At 41.1% G+C, this 21,339-nt stretch overlaps 1 protein-coding gene across 1 annotated transcript; it reads left to right on the top strand.

Moving 5' to 3' along the window:
- The first annotated feature begins 4,747 nt into the window (after window positions 1-4,747).
- On the top strand, window positions 4,748-20,959 carry Tnmd (tenomodulin). Its single transcript, XM_028874993.2, has 7 exons — window positions 4,748-4,999; window positions 5,165-5,296; window positions 13,506-13,646; window positions 13,854-13,955; window positions 17,439-17,592; window positions 20,108-20,274; window positions 20,579-20,959. Exons 1-7 carry the CDS (start codon window positions 4,820-4,822, stop codon window positions 20,786-20,788), a joined length of 1,086 nt encoding a protein of 361 aa, XP_028730826.1. The 5' UTR covers window positions 4,748-4,819; the 3' UTR covers window positions 20,789-20,959.
- Window positions 20,960-21,339: the final 380 nt, after the last annotated feature.

Raw genomic sequence — 21,339 nt, forward strand, 5'->3', positions numbered from 1 at the left:
TTAGTGCTTCTTAATATCAATTCATTGTGCCATCTGAATGTGCAAGCCAGGTCTCAGTGACGACTTATTTTTCATTCCTTCCCTTCTCTTGCCCTCTATGTCCAATCTATGGCCAAGTACATACTCCTCCTAAAACCTATGCCGAATCTGCCTGCTTATCTCCATTTCTGCCACTGGCAAGCCACTTGCTTCTCTCATGATTACTTCTTTTAATATTTGTCTCTTCTTATAATTTATTCTTTTCAAAGAACCTAGATAGATATTACTAAATGTAAAAAGAATTCTGCTGGAATCTCTCAGTGAATCCTCATTGTTCTTAAAATAAACTTCAAGCTTTTACCATGACTGTTGAGGCAGAAACTGCAATTTTAATGTCCAATATGTTTCCTCAGTTTATAGAAAGACAATATTGTTAGGAATAGTAGCAAGATGGGTAGACAATAAAACTGTCTTACAGTATTATTATTGTAGCAGAAGTGGCCATCCAACACAATTCTAGCCAGCATAATAATAAAAAAATCTATCGGATAGTATTTCCTGGAAAACATCTCTTTCCTGATAGAAAGGGATAAACTCAGCTGGCACGTGTTCTTGTTGCCCCTTGCCACCCTTTTTCTCCTTTCCAGAGATGAAGAAGCTATCTTAGAAGATAATGATGAGAGTCATTTTATTATCACAGAATCACAGAATGGAAAGACAGAGGCTTGGACCCCTTACACTTGAACTAGCCCCGCACTGCTGACATTGAGATTCATCTTATGAGAGAAGAAGCACTACCACTAGGTTCCTGTTCCATGCGGCCCAAACAATCCTAAAAGATACAGTTCTGTATGATATGGCCCCTGCCTACTTGACTCTTATCCCAAGCAGCTCTTTTCCTCTATTACAGTCACTGTGACTGGCCATGTCTTTCTTTTTGGACTACTCCAACCATTTTCCTTCTTCAGGGTATTTGCATGTGCTGCCCTTTTTTGCCTGAAATAATTATGCTGTGCTCATCTCCATCTTACATCTGCTATTATTCAGCTCTGGGTTTAAGGACCATCTTCTCAGTATGCACTTATCTGGGCAGCTCAGACTAAACTGAATGTTTTCATAGCACCCTGCACTTTTCTTTGTAGCATATTTTTTTTAACTAGTTTCATTATTTTCTCCTTTTAGTTGACTACCTTTCTTTCATGATAGACTGGACTGTCAGGAACTGTGTTTGCTTGTACACTCCTGAAATACCCATTTATCCTCTATATCAGAGCCTGTCACATAGGGAACACTAAATAAACATGTACTAGTAAATGGCAAAACCACTGAAATGGCATGTCCTTTGTGACATTTTCTTTGCTCTCCTGAATCAGAATTTATCGTGACTCCTCCCAGGTTTCCATGGCATTTTGTTTTGTTTTAACTCCTGTGTTAATTCAACATTTTTAGCAAAGAAGGGGTGCTATAAAGGGTCTCAAGGCCCATTTATCTGTGAAGCATGTAGAAATTACTTCTAATACAGTATTCTGAGGGCAATGGTTAAAGCATCAGCAAGATACAAAGATAACACAAGGAAAAACGCCAGTGACCTCAATGAGGGGGTGGAGATAAGAAAGAGGAAGGCATTCAGGAAGTGGAAAGATTGAAGCTACATATTGAGGGCTAACTGGAAATTTTCTAGCTGAACAAGGAGGAGGAAGGAAATACAGACAATGAAGGTAACATACAACGGGCTATGGTGTGAAGAAGCTGAGTAGGTTTATCAGCAGAGTATTAACTATGAGGGGCACATCAGAGGTATAGTGTGAGAGACACGTTCAAGGAAACCATCTATTCTCATAAACATGGGTTCTCCATGGGAATGCTCTTATGACCTTAAAAAACTTGACCAAAGAATTGCCCTGCCCATCTACCATCACAACTGGTTCCACGTCTGGAGGAAATTTTCCAGAGCTACAGTTAGAGTAGGCAAGGGCCAAACTCAAGACCGTGAAGTGCATTAGTGACTAATCAAAGGACTTCAAGCAGAGGAGAGATTGTCCTCAGTTTTGAGTCTTAAGAAAACTTTAAACGCAATAGAAAATGCTTGGAACTGTGTTATAAGAGTAAAAATAACTATAGATCCTCAACTGAGTCAGTAGAGATTGAGAGTCCACACAGTAGAACTGTGGAGATAATCCAGAGCCAGAGTTAACTGGAGGTAATAATTGATTAGGCATGAAAATGAATAGAAGAGGAAGAGATCATAAGCCCCTGGATTTTCTGGTCTAGAAACCATCCATTGTGTCCTTTAAGTGAGAAAGATAATAGATGAGGAAGAGTATGGTCTAGAAGAAGCTACAATTAATTCAGGCTGGGTGATGTGGCATTTAATATCTCCAAATGGAGGTATCCTGCTTGCTAAATGGGCACATGATCTGGAGCTCCAAGAGAGCAGCCTAGATGAAAGGCATATATTTGAGGCTTGTCTGAGAGAATGATAATCTAATCTAATCCAGTGCTTCTCAACCTTCCCAATGCTGTGACCCTTTAATATAGTTCTTCATGTTATGGTGACCCCCCAACCATAAAATTATTTTCATTGCTACTACATAATATAAATATCTGATGATATACAATCCCCAAAGGGGTGGCAACTCAGAGGTTAAGAACCGCTAAGGTTATGACAGTGACCATAGAGATTCTCTCCAGTGAGGGAAGAACATCTTTGAAGTTAGAGCACATTAACACCTGGTGACTGGGGGAATAAAATAAACATTAAAAGGTGAGGTGGTTGTAAGACAAACCTGTGGTTTCTGGCTCAAACTGCATCACTTCAAATTCCATATGGAGAAGCCCTGATTTCCCATAACTTAGAATTTGACTGCATGTATGACTTAGAATTTGTAAATATGGTCTTCAAAAAGGTAATTAAAGTAAAATATTGTTGTAGAGATGACCCTTTATTCAATATGACTACTATCCTTTTAAAAAGAAATCAGGAGCCTGGTGTGATAGTGCAGAGGGAGGAAGAGATGTAGATCTCTGTGAATTTGAGGCCAGCCAGGGCTACATAGTGGACCCTGGAGTGTCGGGGGAATGGGGAGGAAAGGAGGGAGGGAGGGAGGAGGGAAGACTGACTACCAACACTAAGAAATGCAAGCACCATGTGACCAATAAGATGGCCATCTAGAAGTAAAAGAAAGACAGCTCAAAAAACAATTATGAAACAGGCAGAAAGATTGTGAGAGCCAGAGGGGGCTGGAAGACACCAAGGAAACAGTGTCTTCCAGACACACAGACTGACACACATATGAGCTCACAGAGACTGTGACAGTGTTCATAAGTCCAACCCAGATGAGTTCCACCCCTGAGATGGGGAAGTAGATAGGAATTCCCATCCCCAACCAAGAAGCGCTCTCCAATGAACAGCCACTCACAAAGGAAAAATAGGTTTCTCCAAGGGAGTCTCGCTGGGTACACAAACCACACGTCAGAGGAGGCCCCATGCCCAGCAATAGATGGACAACACAAAATGCACGCAGTGCGATTTGGGGAGACTTTTTTCTAGTTTTGCTTTGTTTAGACATTTTTTTGCCTTATTTTGCTTGTACAGTGTGGTTTCTGATTTGTGTGCTTTTATGGGTTTTGTTGGGAGGGAGTCTTTGCACGTGTATGAGTTTCTCATGCTTTTTCTCCTTTCTTTTTGTTAGTTTGTTCATTGTTTTATCCCTTTTGGTTTTGCCTGTCTATTTTCCTAAGAGAGAAAAGGGTGGGGAGGTGGGAAAGACCCAGGAGGAGATGAGGGAAGGGGGAACTAAGATCAGAACGTATTCTATGAAAATAACTTCATTTTCGGTAACAATAAAATTAATAAAAATAAATTAAATGAGATATATAATAGAAAGGAAGGGATGAAGGAAGATTATATCTTGATCTTGGATTGTAGCCTCCAGAACTGTAAGAATAAAAGTGTTTTGTTTTGTTTTCTAAGGAATATATTTTCTATATGCAAGTCAGTAGGGCAATACTTTGTCATGGTAGGCCCAGAAAACTAATTGTAGTCACCAATCAAGATTAGGATTATGGGAAAGAAAGTAGGTTGGGGGAAGGAAGTATTAAAAAAGAAAGTTTGATAGGTAGCATAATGTACATCCAGGTACAGATGATCGTGATGCTTAAATGGCTTTGAAATTAAAAGACAGAACTGGATTACAGGTACAAATTTCGATGGCATTGCTATATAAGTGATATATTAACTCCAGGACTGGATGAGTTCATTTAAGCAGCTAATGTAAAGTGAGAAAAAAATCATGAAGCAATGTAATGAATGTCAGCGTTAAGGGACCACCTAAAGAAGAGAAACATAATCATAGAGATGGGATGAAGAGAGAAAGCTCACAATTACTCTTCATTATATCCTGGTTTTAACGATAATTATTTCAATACATGTTGATCTTGGGACACAGAGTGCTTTTACATAGTGAGGCACACTATCTGATTTACTTCTGACTCTCCAGCACCCAGGAAAGTACCTGATACTTAGTATCCCTGCGATAAATATTTGCTTAATTGAATGGAATTGAAATTAGAACTTTGTTCCCTCTTTTGCTCTGTTTGCTTATTTCTGGAGTATGCAGCATGTATTGCCACTGGTATTTTAAGTTCATAGTGAAAAATCATTTCAATGTGTCCTAGGCTTGATCCCCTTCCAACCCAACCCCCAGGACAATAGTTTTCATTATAACCTGTCTTTGCCATTCTGGATGGAATTCTGTGCACAGAAGTTATATACATATATGGGTATATCTATGTAACAAATCGCAGCACAGGAGCCCCCTGGGCTCCCTCCGGCTCTGGTATGACATATTTGAGCCATATAAATTCAGCTTCTTCTCCTCTGGCATCTGTTAGCCGGCTCACTTGCAACTCCACCTCAGCCGTGGTCTCAGTCCTCTCAAAGCAGGGAAAGAGCACTGTGTGCTGGGAGACTATGGCAAAGAATCCTCCAGAGAACTGTGAGGACTGTCACATTCTAAATGTAAGTTGATTCATATATTTTCCCTTTTGAGCAGAAGCATGCTTTCACAGATTTATCGTATTGCAATGTGAACATTAGAAAGTGAAATCGAAGGAGACTTTGAGTTATGGCTTGCTATTTTGAGGGTTATTGTGTATTGTTTCATTCTTTCTGTTCTTTGCTTAGGCAGAAGCTTTGAAATCCAAGAAGATATGTAAATCACTGAAGATTTGTGGACTGGTGTTTGGTGTCCTGGCCTTAACTCTAATTGTCCTGTTTTGGGGAAGCAAACACTTCTGGCCCGAGGTATCCAAGAAAGTAAGTAACAGACACTTACCCAGTGTTTCCTTACCGAGTTTGATTGAATTTAACTAGTGATTAACATGTGAACTAATATGAAAATGAAAACTCTTAATCTTTTTTTTTTTAATTCAGTTAGTGGCATAGAAAATGAAATCAAGGTTTTTCTTTAGTTTGTTTATTTAGGTGAGGAGAAATTGTCTTCTGCATTTTGGTTAGAAGTGACAAGAAGTAAATTTACCCACTCTTTTATGATTGAATTGAAGGAGTTAAATCTCCTGGAAGTTTTTTTTAATGTAAGAAAGAAAAACTACTTTCCATCTTTCTTTCCATTATCTGGGCAGAAACTGATGGCAAAGTAACCAGACAGTCACATAGAAACCATCTGAAATGGCAGCAAATGCTTTTCAGGGATTATGTTCTGACTTTTAATGCATCTGCTGTGAGGACAGGCAGCAAGGCAAACTCCTTTTTAAAAGAAGCGATTCTGATATCTGAGTTCATAATTGTTTGTTACTTAACCAGAACTAGAGCTTCCTTCCATGTTATCGTTATTCCTGGGCTCACAGGCAATAGACAAGTTTAGATGCGACCCAAATAAAAACATAGTTCTTTCTTGCTAACAACTTCTATGAGAGTGAGAATGAGATGACTACAACCCATGAAGATGGGTTTTGGGGATTTGCCATGTTCTTCTCTATTTGTTATAGTTGCTGCTGCTACTGCTGCTGGTGTTGATTTTTGGTCATGAGATGCTCATTTCTACTTAGTAGCCGATGTAGGGAAGAAAAGGCACAGATCCAGGAGGGAAAATGAGACAAGAAGAAAATGGGTTGGCATGGACCATTAGGAGCCAAAGGAGCAGTAGGAGCAAGAAGTTCATGGAGAAAAGTAGACAAAGGGGGAGAAAAAGAACGTAAATTGGCTAACTGTCCCAAAGCAAACAGAAAAGTAAAGCATAGCTCCCCTGGGATTCTCCACCTCTGCTGCAGTATCTGCTTGCATTTAGTCTCAAGGGATACCTTGTAAAGTGTAAGTGTGAGGGGGAGCAAACAAGCCTACTTTTCTGTTTACCTTTTTATTTACATCATGTTCCAGAAAGGTTTTCAGGCATCACCCACTCCTATTAGCCCACCCCCACTGCCCTACTGCTTTTGAACTACTTGCTATTCAGATGGCTTTCTAGAGAAGCCAACTATGTTAAGGCTACCAAGGTGTGCAAAGCAACCAACATCAGAAAAGAAAAAGAAATTGAATTGAGAGCCACCATTCATTCCAGTACAATTACTTACTTACGGTAGCACTTATCTAATTTCTAAAGTGATGTGCTACCCCAAAAGTTGAATCACTAATTCTCTTGGAAATTATGTGCGTACAGGTCCCATAAATCATTTTAGTTGCTGTGAATATAATGCCTTCACTGTATGTGGTCAGTAGCTAATCATTTTGACCATTCGTAGTTGTTTGTCTGAACAAAGACACAATAGCCTTTCTTATTTTCTTGTATCCATTGGCACTATAAATGCCATTCCAAGTACGTTTATGTGTCTGTCTACTCTTACAGTGGTATCTGCTTCAGTGCAGTAATAAATGACTTGGTGGATGACTCGAGGAGATCTTGCCTTTATCTTGTAAGAATCCATGCTCCCTATCCAAGTTCATTATCTCCCCTACCTTCGAATTATACTATCTTTGTTTCCCACCCCAGTTCTTTTAATTATGATTTCCAAAGATCAACTCTGTAACTCCTGAAACCAAACAAAATCTCAGTCAGTACATACATGGAAAATGTGGGGTATGCTACTGATTAAAGTGTACTTAAAAAGAAAAGATATCAAAGTTCTCATGAAGTAATTCATCTTAAGATATAATTTTCACCAAAAGGAGTGTAAAGGAGGGGCCAAAGTCATTATGAAGATATACAAATAAAAGACATTATGTATCACCTAGGATAAGTTTTTCTACTGTGACCAAATACTATTAACTTGCTATTCCATGGAGGGTTACAATATACTCTCTTTCATATATAAGTCCTGGCCTTCACCACAAAGTCAGGTTGGGTCACTCTAAATCAGAAGACCAGGTAGCAGTTTGGATTCCTTATTCAATCACCTTCTACCTTCTAAGTCCCAGACAAAGAGCTTTGGACCATGTTCCTAGTGACCAAGACCACTAGGCCTGCATCTGAACCCTTAAGAATCCAGAGAAAATAAAAGTAGTCAGATTAGTCTGGGAAGAATATTTCCAGAGGAAAATGATCCAAGCATCTTGTACAAATTTAAGACTCTCTCTTTAATAGTATGGGCTGGAATGAAATGCGGATTAACCAAGTAAAACCCATAGTCTTCTAGCCTTTGCTTTAGTTGCCTGTGTGATTTGTGAGGACTGTCAGGCCTTTGGTAGAACAACTGATGTTTTTGTGCTTATTGTTTGTAGTGATACCTCTGGTATCCTGGGGCCGTCTCCCAGCATTCAGTGTTTGCTCTTCCAGCCCCCACAACACTCCTTCTTGTTTTCTTTTTCAACATCTGTTTATAATAAACAGTGTTTATTTAACATCCTACATCTGCTGTTGACATTTCCATGCTACTAAGTCTTTCCTTTCCCTCCAACCTTCGTGTGCACAAAAGATCCAGATGACTGATTTCAAATAAGAATAAGCAATATCTGACTCCTAGTGTACCTCAAGCATGCATGTGAATGTATGTGTGTGACACACACACACACACACACACACACACACACACACACACACACACTTAACCAGAACAAAAATCAATCAAAATTAAATGAAGGTCAACTCTGAGAGAGCTTCTGTACCTTTTTCCAGGCCCTAGGTTCCCTGAGCCACAGACATACCTAGGAGACTTGAAGAGGCTTGAGGAAAAAAAATCAAGTCCATAAGGCTCTGTGTTCAGCTTTTCTGAGCAGGAAAAACATATTCAGGTCCAAAAATTTCGAAGAGGTCATCATATTGAGGGTACACTTCTAAGCAATAACTTCCTTAGGATCCATGAAGCAGATTTACTGGGGAAAAACAGTCTTACTTAGAGCTCCCTGTGTTCCACACTGAACTTGAAATAATTAGAAGCCAAATCCTCAACTAATCAAAGCAACATGGAGAAACCCAACAGAAAGGCTATAGCTCTTAAACCAGCAGTTTATAAACACAGCACAGATTTCATACCCCCCTCTTGCAAACCTTTGTGGAATGAGACATAAATTTAAGGTTATGTGAATGAAATGGTGTGTGCTTCCTGCCATACATCAGAACTATGTGGTGATTTTTAGGGCTGCTGGCAAATAATTACCCTCCCCCGCCCCCCACCCCCCACCCGCGGCAATCAACATATTCCGGGAGATACCCCTTCAAATTCCACATTCTAGTAGCATGAGAGTTCATGGAGATAAGCAAGTATTCTGTCCTGCCCAAGCAACTTCAATTGCAGAAGATCACTGAAACAGTCTCATTTATGTTTCATACAGAAGATCATCCTAGGCTGAAAATCCTTTGCACAAAAGAATTACTTTTTTGCCAAGTCTGAGTCCAGCTTTCTTCATGACTATTTTTCTACCACTAGCATTAGCCCCAGACAACTTTCTTCACTCATCTTTAGGCACACGAAGGGACTTTTCCCTCTAGATTGCTTAGGTTCTTATACACAACAGTTTAGTGGTTGAAACATGGTACTGGAGAAGCATTTATACCCTCAAGGCAAAAGCTGGAGATGTATCTGGAATCTCTTAAGCAGGGGAACTGAGTTTCACCAGATGCTGCCACATCAGCGTTTTGGAAAAGAAGGCATGTCTTCATTCTCTCTCTTTTTTTTTCAAGACCCAAGTTTACACTTGTACAATGATCCTTACTGGGCCGGTTGCTATTTTAAACTATTCAGGGGTACCTCTTACAAATTACATGATGCTCGATTCTGATGGCTATGAGTACACTCTTAATGCTTATTCCTAAGGTTGTATTTACTGAGTGCTTTACGGGGCATGTGAAAGTAGAGCCCTCAAACAGAGCTGTATGGAGCTGTAGGGAGAAGAAGCCCAGGTGATCAACAGGTAGTTGCAACCCAACAAGCAAGCTGAAAGGTACCAGACAAATGTTAAGAAAAACTGGATTTGCCAACTACCCAATAGTTGCAACCAGAAAGGGCATGCAGAAAGGGACTGAACCCTCAGAGGCCTTCAGTGACTTGTCCCAAATCACACAGCTTGTAGGTGGAAGGACTAACATTAATACTAGAACATTTTCTGGGGATTCTTTCCTGTTTTTCAGCTCAATTTGGGAACTGAGGAGAGGATTGTGGATACAGCAAAACTTCCCATCTAGTTCAAGTCTATAGATGAAGTAAATGGCTGGCCCTTCCTTCCTCCCCTCCCCTCTCTTTCTTTAATGAGGAATGTCTGGTTGCTTATGTGAATTTTTTCAGGTCTGAGAACTGATCATTGAAGATGCAGAAGTCCAGCTATGCATAAGAAATAATCTGTCAGCACTGTGTTGGTAGAGCAACACCCAGAGGCCCTTTCATTCTCCCAGACTGGCTCTGTAATAATATGGTACAGTGCCTTCCCTTCCCTTCCCTTCCTTCCAGCCTAGCACCTGCTAGCCAGCTATTCTGAGCATGCATTTCACCTCTGGAGTGTGCACCTCATAAACAGACAGTAAAGAATGAAGGTGGGGGGGAAAGACCAGCGAGATTAATCACAGGTTTCAAAAAAACAAACCTAAGCCAAATGTCCTCAAATCCCTGTCAGGACAGGCTAAAGCTGCTTGCCCCCAAACAGATCCATCACACCAACATGTGAGTCAGCTTTACTCTTTATGAAAAGCTTTCTTTTCTGATCTCAGAGACTGTCACCAACAGAGACAAAAAAGCAGGGTAAAGTGTTCACACTGTAGGAGGCAGTTGGGGCTTATTGCCTGCCCTGAATGGAAGACTTAACTGGACTGAGGACAGAATTCCTGGTCAGGGAAGAAAAATGGATTCATGTTTCTCCCATATTTTGTCAGTGTGGTCTTCTTACAGATTGCCTATTCCACTGGCCTCTCTGTCCTATTCCAACACAAAGCCAGTAAGAACTCATTTGGATTGTGTTGGAAAGATGCCCCCATCTCCTGCTCCTGGTGTCACAGTACCTAAAATGCACCATTACGACTTCATTCCTTTGAGTGAAGCATTGCATTCAATTTTTCAAACTGACAAATGTCTTTTCTGTTGCTAATATCTAAATGAAAAATCATTTGTCAGATGGGTTTCTTCTCTTACATAAGATCCCTCAATCCCCGGCAGATTCCTACTTGTCTAGACAAGAGACAAAGGGCCAGATGGAAACGAGGCAGGCATGGGAGAGGGCTATGAGGGCACACAGGGAACAGAGTATGAAGATACCAGAAAGAGGGCTCATCTCCTTGCCAACTTGGCAAGGGCATAGTTCATGTCACATGCTGTCCTTGCACTGTCTCTCCTGGAACAAAGCTAAGTTGGGAGCAGGGGTTGAAGAGAGATGCTTGGAGCCCACTCATACCTTTCTAAGGTCAGCCACCCTGTCTCTGCTTTAGTTTGTTCCTGGACAGGGCAAAGCCATTTAGTTCTTTTTCTCCAGAAGGCACTTCAACCCAGGAGCCAGGGAGCTTAGTAGACAGCAAAGTACTTCTGATGCCAAGGGCATGAGCTCAGTCTTCATATGGGCCAGTGAAGCTTGCATAGCCATTACCCAAGCAGTATGCTCCACGGGGACCTGAGTGAGACAGTATGTCTGGATTTACTCAAACCCATCCCCACACAGTCCAAAGTAAGTCATTGGCATCATCCTCCTAGACAAAGGACAGTCTGTTTCAAAAGGACACCTTTGATAGCAGAATCCCATCTGGGTAAATATGTAGCTCCCTACTCCTACACCCTCCCACACACTAAGGATTTATACACAAATGAAGTCATTCTGATCTCACTCTATTTCAGAAGCTACCATTGCTAACACAAAATCAACAAACTGATTAATGGATACAATTAACATGGATGATGCCTCTTCCCTCGCTGAATAACAACAACACAAACAAACAAACAAACCCAATTCTTTGCTGAGATGTTGAAAATAATGAAGATCTGCTGAGCTTGGCAGTTTCCAATAGTACTCATCCAGAAAGGTGTCCAAGTAAAGTATATTGCCAAGAGTGCAGGAAAACTCATTCCACAGAAGTACACTGAAATTTTAAATGTCATCAGCACAGTCCCATAGTCTTCTACTGATGATTGAAAATGCAGTCTGTATTTTCTCTTTCTTTTGCCCAGGTAGGCCACAGTCCAATATCCCCTAGTCTCTAACCCAATTTTTCCATGCAATAATCCATCAGTGGTGCTGCGATGAAACAGACACCCCAGCCCAGCCCCTGGTGGCTAGTACTGTCAACATTTGTCTCCACAACGGATAGTATTTCTAAAGAAACTATCCCCTATTGGGAAACCCAACCAGGCTGTGTCTGAAGTGGATGCCTTTGTCCTCTGCTTAACTCAGCTGACTGAGGGCTCAATTTTTTTTGTGTCATACCTACAAGTTTCTCTTCTCTAGCTAGCTGCAGAACTAGAACTGAGAGGATATAAGCAGAAGCAATTCAAGGAGTTTTCTCCCTGACACAGACAAGACCAGCCTTCCTAAGTTAACACTGTGCCTGCTGGAGGGCTCTCCATACTCTTTTCCTGGACTTTAAAAGACCTTACCAATCGTCACAGCATTCCTTCAGGAAATAAGACTTGTCATCGGTGACGATACTTAATCAACAAATAACTGCTATCCATGTCTATGGCACACAGGGCCACAGGGAGGTAAAATGGCTTTGCCTCTGTTTTTCTTTTCAATGGCTCCATCAGCCTTTTCATGCTTGAAGTAACATTTGTTTCTTCAAACCCATCCAACTTGTTTTTCTACTTGACTTGGGAAAAATGTGACCAGGTTACACTAACATGCTGTCACAGGCATGGGCAGACACTAAAAACAATACAAACCAGGGCAAGCTCATGGAGGAAAACACCACCAGGGACTGTGTTATTAGAAAGTACCACTGGCTCTGTAGGCAACTTGCTTCTTCAGAAGGACAAATGAGCACATAGACATCTAACAGGCAAAAGCCTCCAAGCAATGAGGGGAAGAGAGCCTTGCAAATGGCACCATCAACTCTGGCATGGTTTGCAACAGAGATCAAACTCCTTTGGAGTTGATATTTGTCTATAGCCCCAAATATGTCCCAAGTTAGAGGGTCGATGTTTAACTCCAAGACTGAATAAATCACAGAACTGGTCCTCTTTGTCTGTAGTGAGAGAATTGTCTTTTAGAGAGCAGAAGGAAGTTTGGGGATTTGTTTCAGCCACTCAAGAAAGGCTTGATACACACCATTTCAGAGGCACTCTCCTTGAAAGATTCTGTTACTTAATTTATGGCACCTCACCCTGTCACCAAAGTCTACCTGTGCAGAGGAATCTAGAGAAGCTGAAAACAATGGAATCAAGTTTAAAAAACAGAACCCAGCAATAACCTGAGTGGGGATGGTTAACCTATAAAACAGAAGGCTAAGGGAAGGCAAGTGGCTGCTACATTTTAAAGAATAAAGGAAAATAAACTGGTACAGGATAAGAGGATGATTGATTATTGGCCAATAATATCTTCAGATTCAGGACAAACACAATACTATTGAGGCACTATTAAAATCCTGATAGATGTGGGAATAGAGAGTAATAGCTAACCGCTCTAAATATTTTCAAACTGCTTTCTTGGCTGTAATGGATTTCATGGGATGGAAAGGATGGAAAGAGTAATCACAGGACACTTAGAAAAGGAAGCAGTAGCTTCAGGAAGCAGCATAGGCTTGAGATGATTCCTTGGCTTAACACAAGGGGAAAATACTTCACAGGCTGATTTGCAGAATATCATTTGCTACTTAGCCAAGGGTGCCGAGAAAACCATTGGAATTCTTCATAATTAGCTCAGCTACTTGGCTTCAATACAAGACACTGACTCTGAAGGGATCCCCGTATCAGCCTGAATGTCAAAATGCACCTCAGTTTAATCACAGATTTGAAAGAGTGTCCGATGGCAAGCTACTGAGATGACCCCTCAGTAGAAAGGCTCCAGAAAGAGAAGGTATCCCAGGTATTTCCCCAATTAAACCATTTTATGAAGGAGCTCAAAGACTATCTTAGAACTTGCTTTACTTCCTCTTCTCTTCCAGACCTATGACATGGAACACACTTTCTACAGCAATGGGGAGAAGAAGAAGATTTACATGGAAATTGATCCCATGACCAGAACGGAAATATTCAGAAGCGGAAATGGCACTGATGAAACATTGGAAGTTCATGACTTTAAAAACGTGAGTTGACTGTTTCCCCTAAGGCTTTCCACTTAAAATATTACAACCATTGAATCAAGTTAAAAATAGCCTTTAACCTTCATTTCATTTATGACAAAGCTTTCTCTATGAATTCAAAGTTTGCCAGTCTGAGGCTCTGATAGGTCTTGGGATTCATTGTGGCCATTATAGGAAATTAATTACAATATTGTTTTGTCTGTTTTGTAGGGATACACTGGCATCTACTTCGTAGGTCTTCAAAAGTGCTTTATTAAAACTCAAATCAAAGTGATTCCTGAATTTTCGGAACCAGAAGAGGAAATAGATGAGGTAAGGGAGAAAAATTACGGTAGTAAAAACACCATTTACTGTCCAACCATTGTACAGAATGCTCTCTTCCCATTGGATCCTCCCTCGTGTAACTAGGCACTAGTACCACTCCCATTTTCAGATATAGGAGTTGGAACTTACGACAAAAGAGTGACAGCTAGTTGAGAAGCAGACTGAGGTCTTGAACTGAGTGAGGCCTTTTAAAAAATAAAGTTCGTACTTTGGGGTATACACTATACATTTATACCTAAATACCTATTTTTAAAAACAAACAACAGTAACAACAAACCTATGTAATTTTGCTACCGAACCAATGATTTCTAGTGAGAGGAATAAATCAGAAGAACAAAAGCAATCATGTGTATGAGAAAGACTTTAAAAATATTAGTGCAGGATGGAGAAAATGACTCAGGACCCCTAGTTCACTTCCCAGTACGCACATCAGTCAGCTCACAACTGTCTATAACTCCAGCTGCAGGGGATCCAACACATCTGGTGTACACATAACTAAAATTATAATAAAAATAGGGGCTGGAGAGCTGTCTCAGAGGTTAAGAGCACTGACTACTATTCCAGAGGTCCCAAGTTTTCAATTCTCAGCACCCACATGGTGGCTCACAACCATCTGTAACTCTAGCTACAGAGGATCCAATGCCTTCTTCTGGTGTAAAAGACATGCATGCATGTAAAACCCCTTACACATAAAATAACACAAATTAAAATAATAAAAATGAATTGCGTTTTAAAGAGGAAATTAGTCCCCAGGCTACGTGGGGGTCATACCATTTCTGCCGTGCTCCAGCAGTCACCTACTTTAAAGGTTTCTGATTATTCACCTCACCATTTTATGCTGTGCTGCTTGTGTCAGTAACCCACAGTGCTCCTGAGGAGAAGCAAAAGCAAACGGGAAAACCTCCACATACTGTGGATCCTCTGGAAACACTGCTAAACTGGGATGACTAGGCCCCTGCTCCAATTAGTGAATGAATGATCCCAGGAAGGCACGGGAGATGGGTCATCACTGCCTAAAATACAGCAATCCCACGGCCCTTGAGGTTCTTCCAGCTTAATTTAGTTTGCTTTTATATTTAAAACTGGAAAATCGAAAGTGGGACTGTGGCAATGACATAATGGACTCTGTATACATTGAAATCTCTTTCTCTTCCTTCTCCCATGTTCTTTTTCTCGTTCTTCCAACTGGTCACTTACATGTTTTTCTTCTTCTTTTCCTTTTCTTTTATGGGAAGTGCTGATGGGTTACACTATTTTTCCTATTCTTTACCCAAGACTCCTCAGAGCTATTGCTAGTTCCCACATTACTTTTTCATGCTATTGCTCTCTTCACAGCTTACAGAAGTTACAGATCCCTGTTCCTAGAATCCCCCCAAAAAAGAAGAAAGTCCAAAGAGGACGCTTTGCTGCCAAGATCTATGGTAGTGATAGATTATGCAGAGTTTCATTTTGTTTCTAATAAAATTATGTTAGACGCTTCTTAAAAACAGACGGACTCCCAAGAAATTAAGAAGCAGTATAGGGGGTAGTGATAACATGAAAGGAGATTAGTGTTTGGGTGGGAGCTCCATCTCAACCCCTGGCACCCTGGCATTCCTATACCCAAAGATCCCGGAATGTTTGGAAGGAGTCTGGTGGAAGATCCACATTGGCTCCCTTCCTCATCTCTTTCCCTAAACCCGCCCCTTCAAAGCTCACCAAACACAGCTTCTCCCCCAGAGAGGCTCCGGAGGACGCCCACAGAGGATATATAAGCAGCATCCCAGAAAACAGACTCCTGTGGTTCTTCTGGTCTTGTGTTCCATCTCCTCTCTGCGGGACCAGGGAATCACCCGGGAGCGCTTTACCCATTAAACCTGGGCTTTCCAATTTGGTCTGATTCAGTTTGATTCAGCAGAGAGGCCTTCAGGAGGCCTAAAATTTATCAATTCAGATTTAAAAGATATTATAGAACCAGAGAGAAGGGTCAGCAGGCATAGGCGCCTGTGGCCAAGCCTGATGACCCAAGTTCAATTCCGAGGACCTACCTGACACAAGGAGAACTAGTTCGTGTGGGTTGACCTCTGACCTCTCTATGTGCACTGTGGCATATTCCCTGCTCCCGCAACACACAACAAATAAAAGTGTTCTAAAGGTGGCTATAGAAAATATCATGTGAAAATCTTTGCAGAAAATAATGTATCAAGCACAGACAGGCAACAATCAGAGCCTAACGTGATAGAATGGGATTTTTCTGCATGCTGGAGAAGTCCATGTTTTCTCTATGCCCTAATTTTTCCTCAGTTAATTTGGTAGGATCTTTTAAATAGCACACATTTTGGTCACATGATAGTAAAATTATTTCATCTCCAAGAAAACAGAATTTCACACTACGAGTCTTTTTTAGTGGGACAAATTTGTGGTTGCAAATTAAAAACCTCTCCAACTCTGTACTTCGCTCACCACTGTATCTATGGCATGTGCATGTAAAGCATGCAGAGCCAGTGTATAAATAGCCCTGGGTTTGCTAACAAAGCTAGTCAGCACATCAACCTCATTTTATACAATCCCTTTCAATATGTTCCAAGGTCTTCACAGATTCAAGGGCAAAAGAGCCAGGACTTGAAAGTTGTGAATGGTTCAGAGAAAAAAAATGATACAAAGGCAAATTTTGGAGAATAAATAAATACATTGAAATCATAAAGCCAAGAAGAAACAAAAGAGGTATGAAGAGGCCTTATTAAGAGTAGGGCTAGAGTGTCGAAGTCTTACTGACAAGTAGGTAAGAACTAGGTACTCAAGGCAACTACTCCCAGCACTAGAAATGGAAGAGAAGAGATTTTTAACAAAACTGAGAAGCTTTGTAAACAGAGCCCTCGCCTCGGTGAGCTAAACCTTGGGCATCTAGAATGAATGGAATTAAGGAAGCCACTTTCCATAAACTGAAGAGTTCAAACCATGAAAAGACAAATGTCTCATAAATCCAAAATGGTAGACTAACTGGCTATTTAACTGATCTGGCTAGTTTAGGTTATAGGAGTTTTTTGTTTGTCTGTCTGTCTGTCTGTTTGTCTGTCTGTTTGTTTCATCTTGAGGTGAAATCCTGTGTTCATCCTTAGCTACACCCCAAAAACAAAGCAGGTATTCACCCATTTAAAGGGGAGAAATGTAAATCGCTCATGTTCCAGATGATCAAATTAAAACTTGCATGGCCCAGGGAGTTCCCAAACCATGATGGAAAGCTTTTAAAGGGAAATGATGGTAGACAGCACTCTTATTTTAGTGAGAAACCTTGCTGCCAGACCCAGAATAAAAGGATCAGTTAGCTCCTCAATATGCATCTACTGTCAGCATGACATGGAGACAGATCTCCAGCAGCCATCCCTGGCATTACTCAGGCTTAAAACATACTGTTCTTCAGTACTTCCTAATATCTAACTTGCTGTACTAATTTCTCTACAATCCCATCCCTGATGTACTTTCTTCTTTCAGAATGAAGAAATCACTACAACTTTCTTTGAACAGTCAGTGATTTGGGTTCCTGCAGAAAAGCCTATTGAAAACCGAGACTTTCTGAAAAATTCTAAAATTCTGGATATTTGCGATAATGTGACCATGTACTGGATCAATCCTACTCTAATAGCAGGTATGGTATCTTATCCCCAATCTCCGGCTCCTTCCAATGATGCTAACATGCTAGGCATGTTGATACATCTCTGCATTCCCAGTGTCCAGGAGTTTGAGGCAGGAAGATTTTGAGTTCAAAGACAACCAGAGTTATATACTGTCTATATATGTATATATATATGCATATGTATATATAGGTGTATATGGATATGTATCTATAAAGAGATATGATATAAATACACAGTATAGTATGTACTATAACAATATACTATCTCAAAAAAAAAAAAGATAGTAACAGGTTAATGTTTCCAGCGTTGAGAGACCACATTTCTATGAAAACAAATGATCGGTTTATACCTTCTTGGATGAAACTGTATATGCTGACTGTGGTGAAGAGGGAATTTTTCACAGCCAAGTTATAAATCAGATAAATTAATGCTGACAGGCTTTTAAAATATATCAGGAAAGGCAACACCACCCTAATGCGACCAGTGATAGCAAATAGCTAATCTATCTTTCTTTGCACATCGATATTCATTGCAGCAGGGATACCAGGCTATTCCTCAAAACCACAGTGGGCCTATCCCAAGACCTAGAGAGAGATGAGACCAAACAGTGCACCGCTTGCTGTCTCAAGAATTCTCATGGCAAATGGCATTCTCCCCAGAATATATGACAATCGTGGCAGTACAGCTTCTTTAGGAATGTTTGAGGAATAACTATAAATGGAATTTAAGGTTAGAGGTCCAGAGCAGAAAAGTACAACCTTCAATTCAAGAAGACAAAGGTCCCTTAGACACCATATTCTGTCTACCTGACACAGACTTTGGCCTCCCTCACTCCGCACAGACTACTGTATTACTCAAGACAGGACAGTACCAACAATGTAGGCCTCTACTGGTATTATTTACAAGTATTTTTTGTACTTTTAAAAAAAATTTCATTTAAATAACATATTTTTTTTCATTTATTTTACATACAAACAGCAGTTTCTCCTCCCTCCTCTCCTCCAGTCCCCTTCCCCCTGCTCCTCCATCTCCATCTCTATTCAGAAAGGGACAGACCTCCCATGAGCTTGAACAAAGCTTGGTCAAGTAGAGGGGGACCAAGCTCTTCCCCTGGGTCAAAGCTGGGCGAGGTAATCCATCATGGGGAACAGGTTCCCCAAAGCCCGCTAAATGCCAGGGACGGGTTCTGACATTACTGCTAGGAGCCTTACGAAGAGACCAAGCTACACAACTGTCACTCACATGCAGAGGGCCTAGGTCAGTCCCATGCAGGCTCCCTAGCTGTCAGCAGTGCAGAGTTGGTGAACTTCCAGGAGCTCAGGTCAGCTGGCTCTGTGCACCCTGCCTGCCATCATGAGACTCCCCCCAACCCCATAAATCTCTCCTCCCTTTCTTTCTTCAGCAAGACTCCTGGAACTCGGAACTCGGCCCAATGCTTGGGGGTGCATCTCCACATCTGCACCTGCATGAGGGAGCGGGTTGGGCCAGCTGGGTATATGCGGGGGCAGGAAGGAAGGAGAGAGTAATGAAAGAGACTTCTTAATGGGGAGCGCATTTCAGGGTCAGGGAAACTCCCAGGAATCCACAAAGATGACCCCAGCTAAGACTCCAAGCAATAGTGGAGAGGGTGCCTGAACTGGCCTTCTCCTGTAATCAGATTGGTGACTACCCTAATTGTCATCAGAGAGCTTTCATCCAGTAGCTGATGGAAGCAAGTATTTTTTTTTAAGATGACAAAATGTAATCTGGCAACCCAAACTGGATGCTGCAAAACAAAGAACACAAATGGAAATACTGATAAATGAAGTCTGTAGTTTAGTTAGTGGCAATGAACCAAGGCTTTCTTATTAGTCTTGACAATTGTACCACAGTTGTGTAAGATAACAAGAGAAACAGAGTGAAAAAATATGTAGGAACCTATACTTCCAGCAAGTCTTCCACAGACTTAAGTTGAAAATAAAGAAGACATGTGCCCCTATAGCTCAGGAGAGGAGCACTGTTCTTGTAAAAATAAATAAGACACTGGAGGGATGGGTGCTGGAGAGATTTTTCACTGGTTAAGCGCACTTGCTGCTCTTGCAAAGGACCCAGGTTCAATTCCCAGTACCCACAGGTGATTCACAACCATTTTCAACTCCAGTTCTACACTATAGGATACCTTCCTCTGGCCTCTGTGGGCACTGTATGTATGTGGTGCACAGACATACATGCTGGCAATACATCCATATGTGCAAAAAACATAAATACAAAAAAAAGAGGAGTAATGGGAGGGCAGCTGAGACCAAATCAAATCAGGCAATCAGGAAATAGTTTTGAGCACTTGCAGCTAAAATCATTGAGGAAGACAGAAGTCCCTTGTCTTGTAAGAAAGGGGGTAAATGTTTGATGCCAAGGAGGCAATGAAGTTGGTGAGAAATGAAATAGTGTCTGAACTATGCACTTAACGAGCTAGGAAATGCAGTCCATGCATGCCCAGAGAAATAGCTGCAAAGTAATGACATCACCACTGTTTATTTACTACCTTAGTTTCAGAATTACAAGACTTTGAGGAAGATGGCGAAGATCTTCATTTTCCTACCAATGAAAAGAAGGGGATTGAACAGAATGAGCAATGGGTGGTTCCACAAGTAAAGGTGGAGAAGACCCGTCACACCAGACAAGCAAGTGAGGAAGACCTTCCAGTCAACGACTATGTGAGTGCCGTCCACTGCCCTCATTTTCAGGGCCGAAACAAAAGAACGCTCATAAACCTTACTACCTCTCAAGGCAGTTGGAAAAATTATCATAGTTTTAACAAACATTTAAGAAACTTGGACTCTCTGGGGAGTACATTCATACCCAATTTTGATGTCTACATCTCCGTGATTAGGCTAAGAAATTTAATTTCTCACCTGCTCTCCCAACTCAGAGTCCTATAGTCCTCAACTGTTTGGTGGGACCCCTCCCTAGAGAGTTTCTCCTTCCAACACTGTCTTCTTCTTCTTCTTCTTCTTTCAGACTGAAAATGGAATCGAATTTGACCCCATGCTGGATGAGAGAGGTTATTGTTGTATTTACTGTCGTAGAGGCAACCGCTACTGCCGCCGTGTCTGTGAACCTTTACTAGGTTACTACCCATATCCATACTGCTACCAAGGAGGACGAGTCATCTGTCGTGTCATCATGCCTTGCAACTGGTGGGTGGCCCGCATGCTTGGGAGAGTCTAATGGGAAGTTTGAGTTCAAATGCTTAACCTTCTGTTAGCCAACATATAATAAATGCATGCTATTCAATGACTTTCTAGGAGGCATTTGCCTCCTAGTAGCCTATCCTCCAGAATTACTTTTAGGTTATTCCTCTCTTCATGTTCTAATAAACTTCTACATCATCATCATCAATGGCCTTGTTGCTGCTGAACACAATGGGTAAGTGTTTGCTGAGACTCCTCCTGACAATTGAAATGTAATAGGCCTGCCTAACGAGCATGGCAAAAATGTGAGTTTGCACTACATCAATAGTCTTGGGTAAAGCCTGAAAGTTTCCAACTCCTATATTTTTACTATTCAGTTTTGACAAAGTTAAAATGAAGGGGTGATGATAAAATGCCCCCAGGAGCAATGAACAAAACCATAAAGTTGTGTGCATAGTCCCAATGCTTAATTACCTGAAAGGCATGCTGTGGACTTGCTTAAGTGTCTCTAAAGCTGCTGGTCAGGCAGTGAGTCACAGCAGGCCAACACTAAAATATGCTAACTGCTCAGACTCAGCAAAGGAGAAA

Source organism: Peromyscus leucopus, chromosome X (genome assembly GCF_004664715.2).
Source record: "Peromyscus leucopus breed LL Stock chromosome X, UCI_PerLeu_2.1, whole genome shotgun sequence".
Classification (NCBI taxonomy): Eukaryota; Metazoa; Chordata; class Mammalia; order Rodentia; family Cricetidae; genus Peromyscus; species Peromyscus leucopus.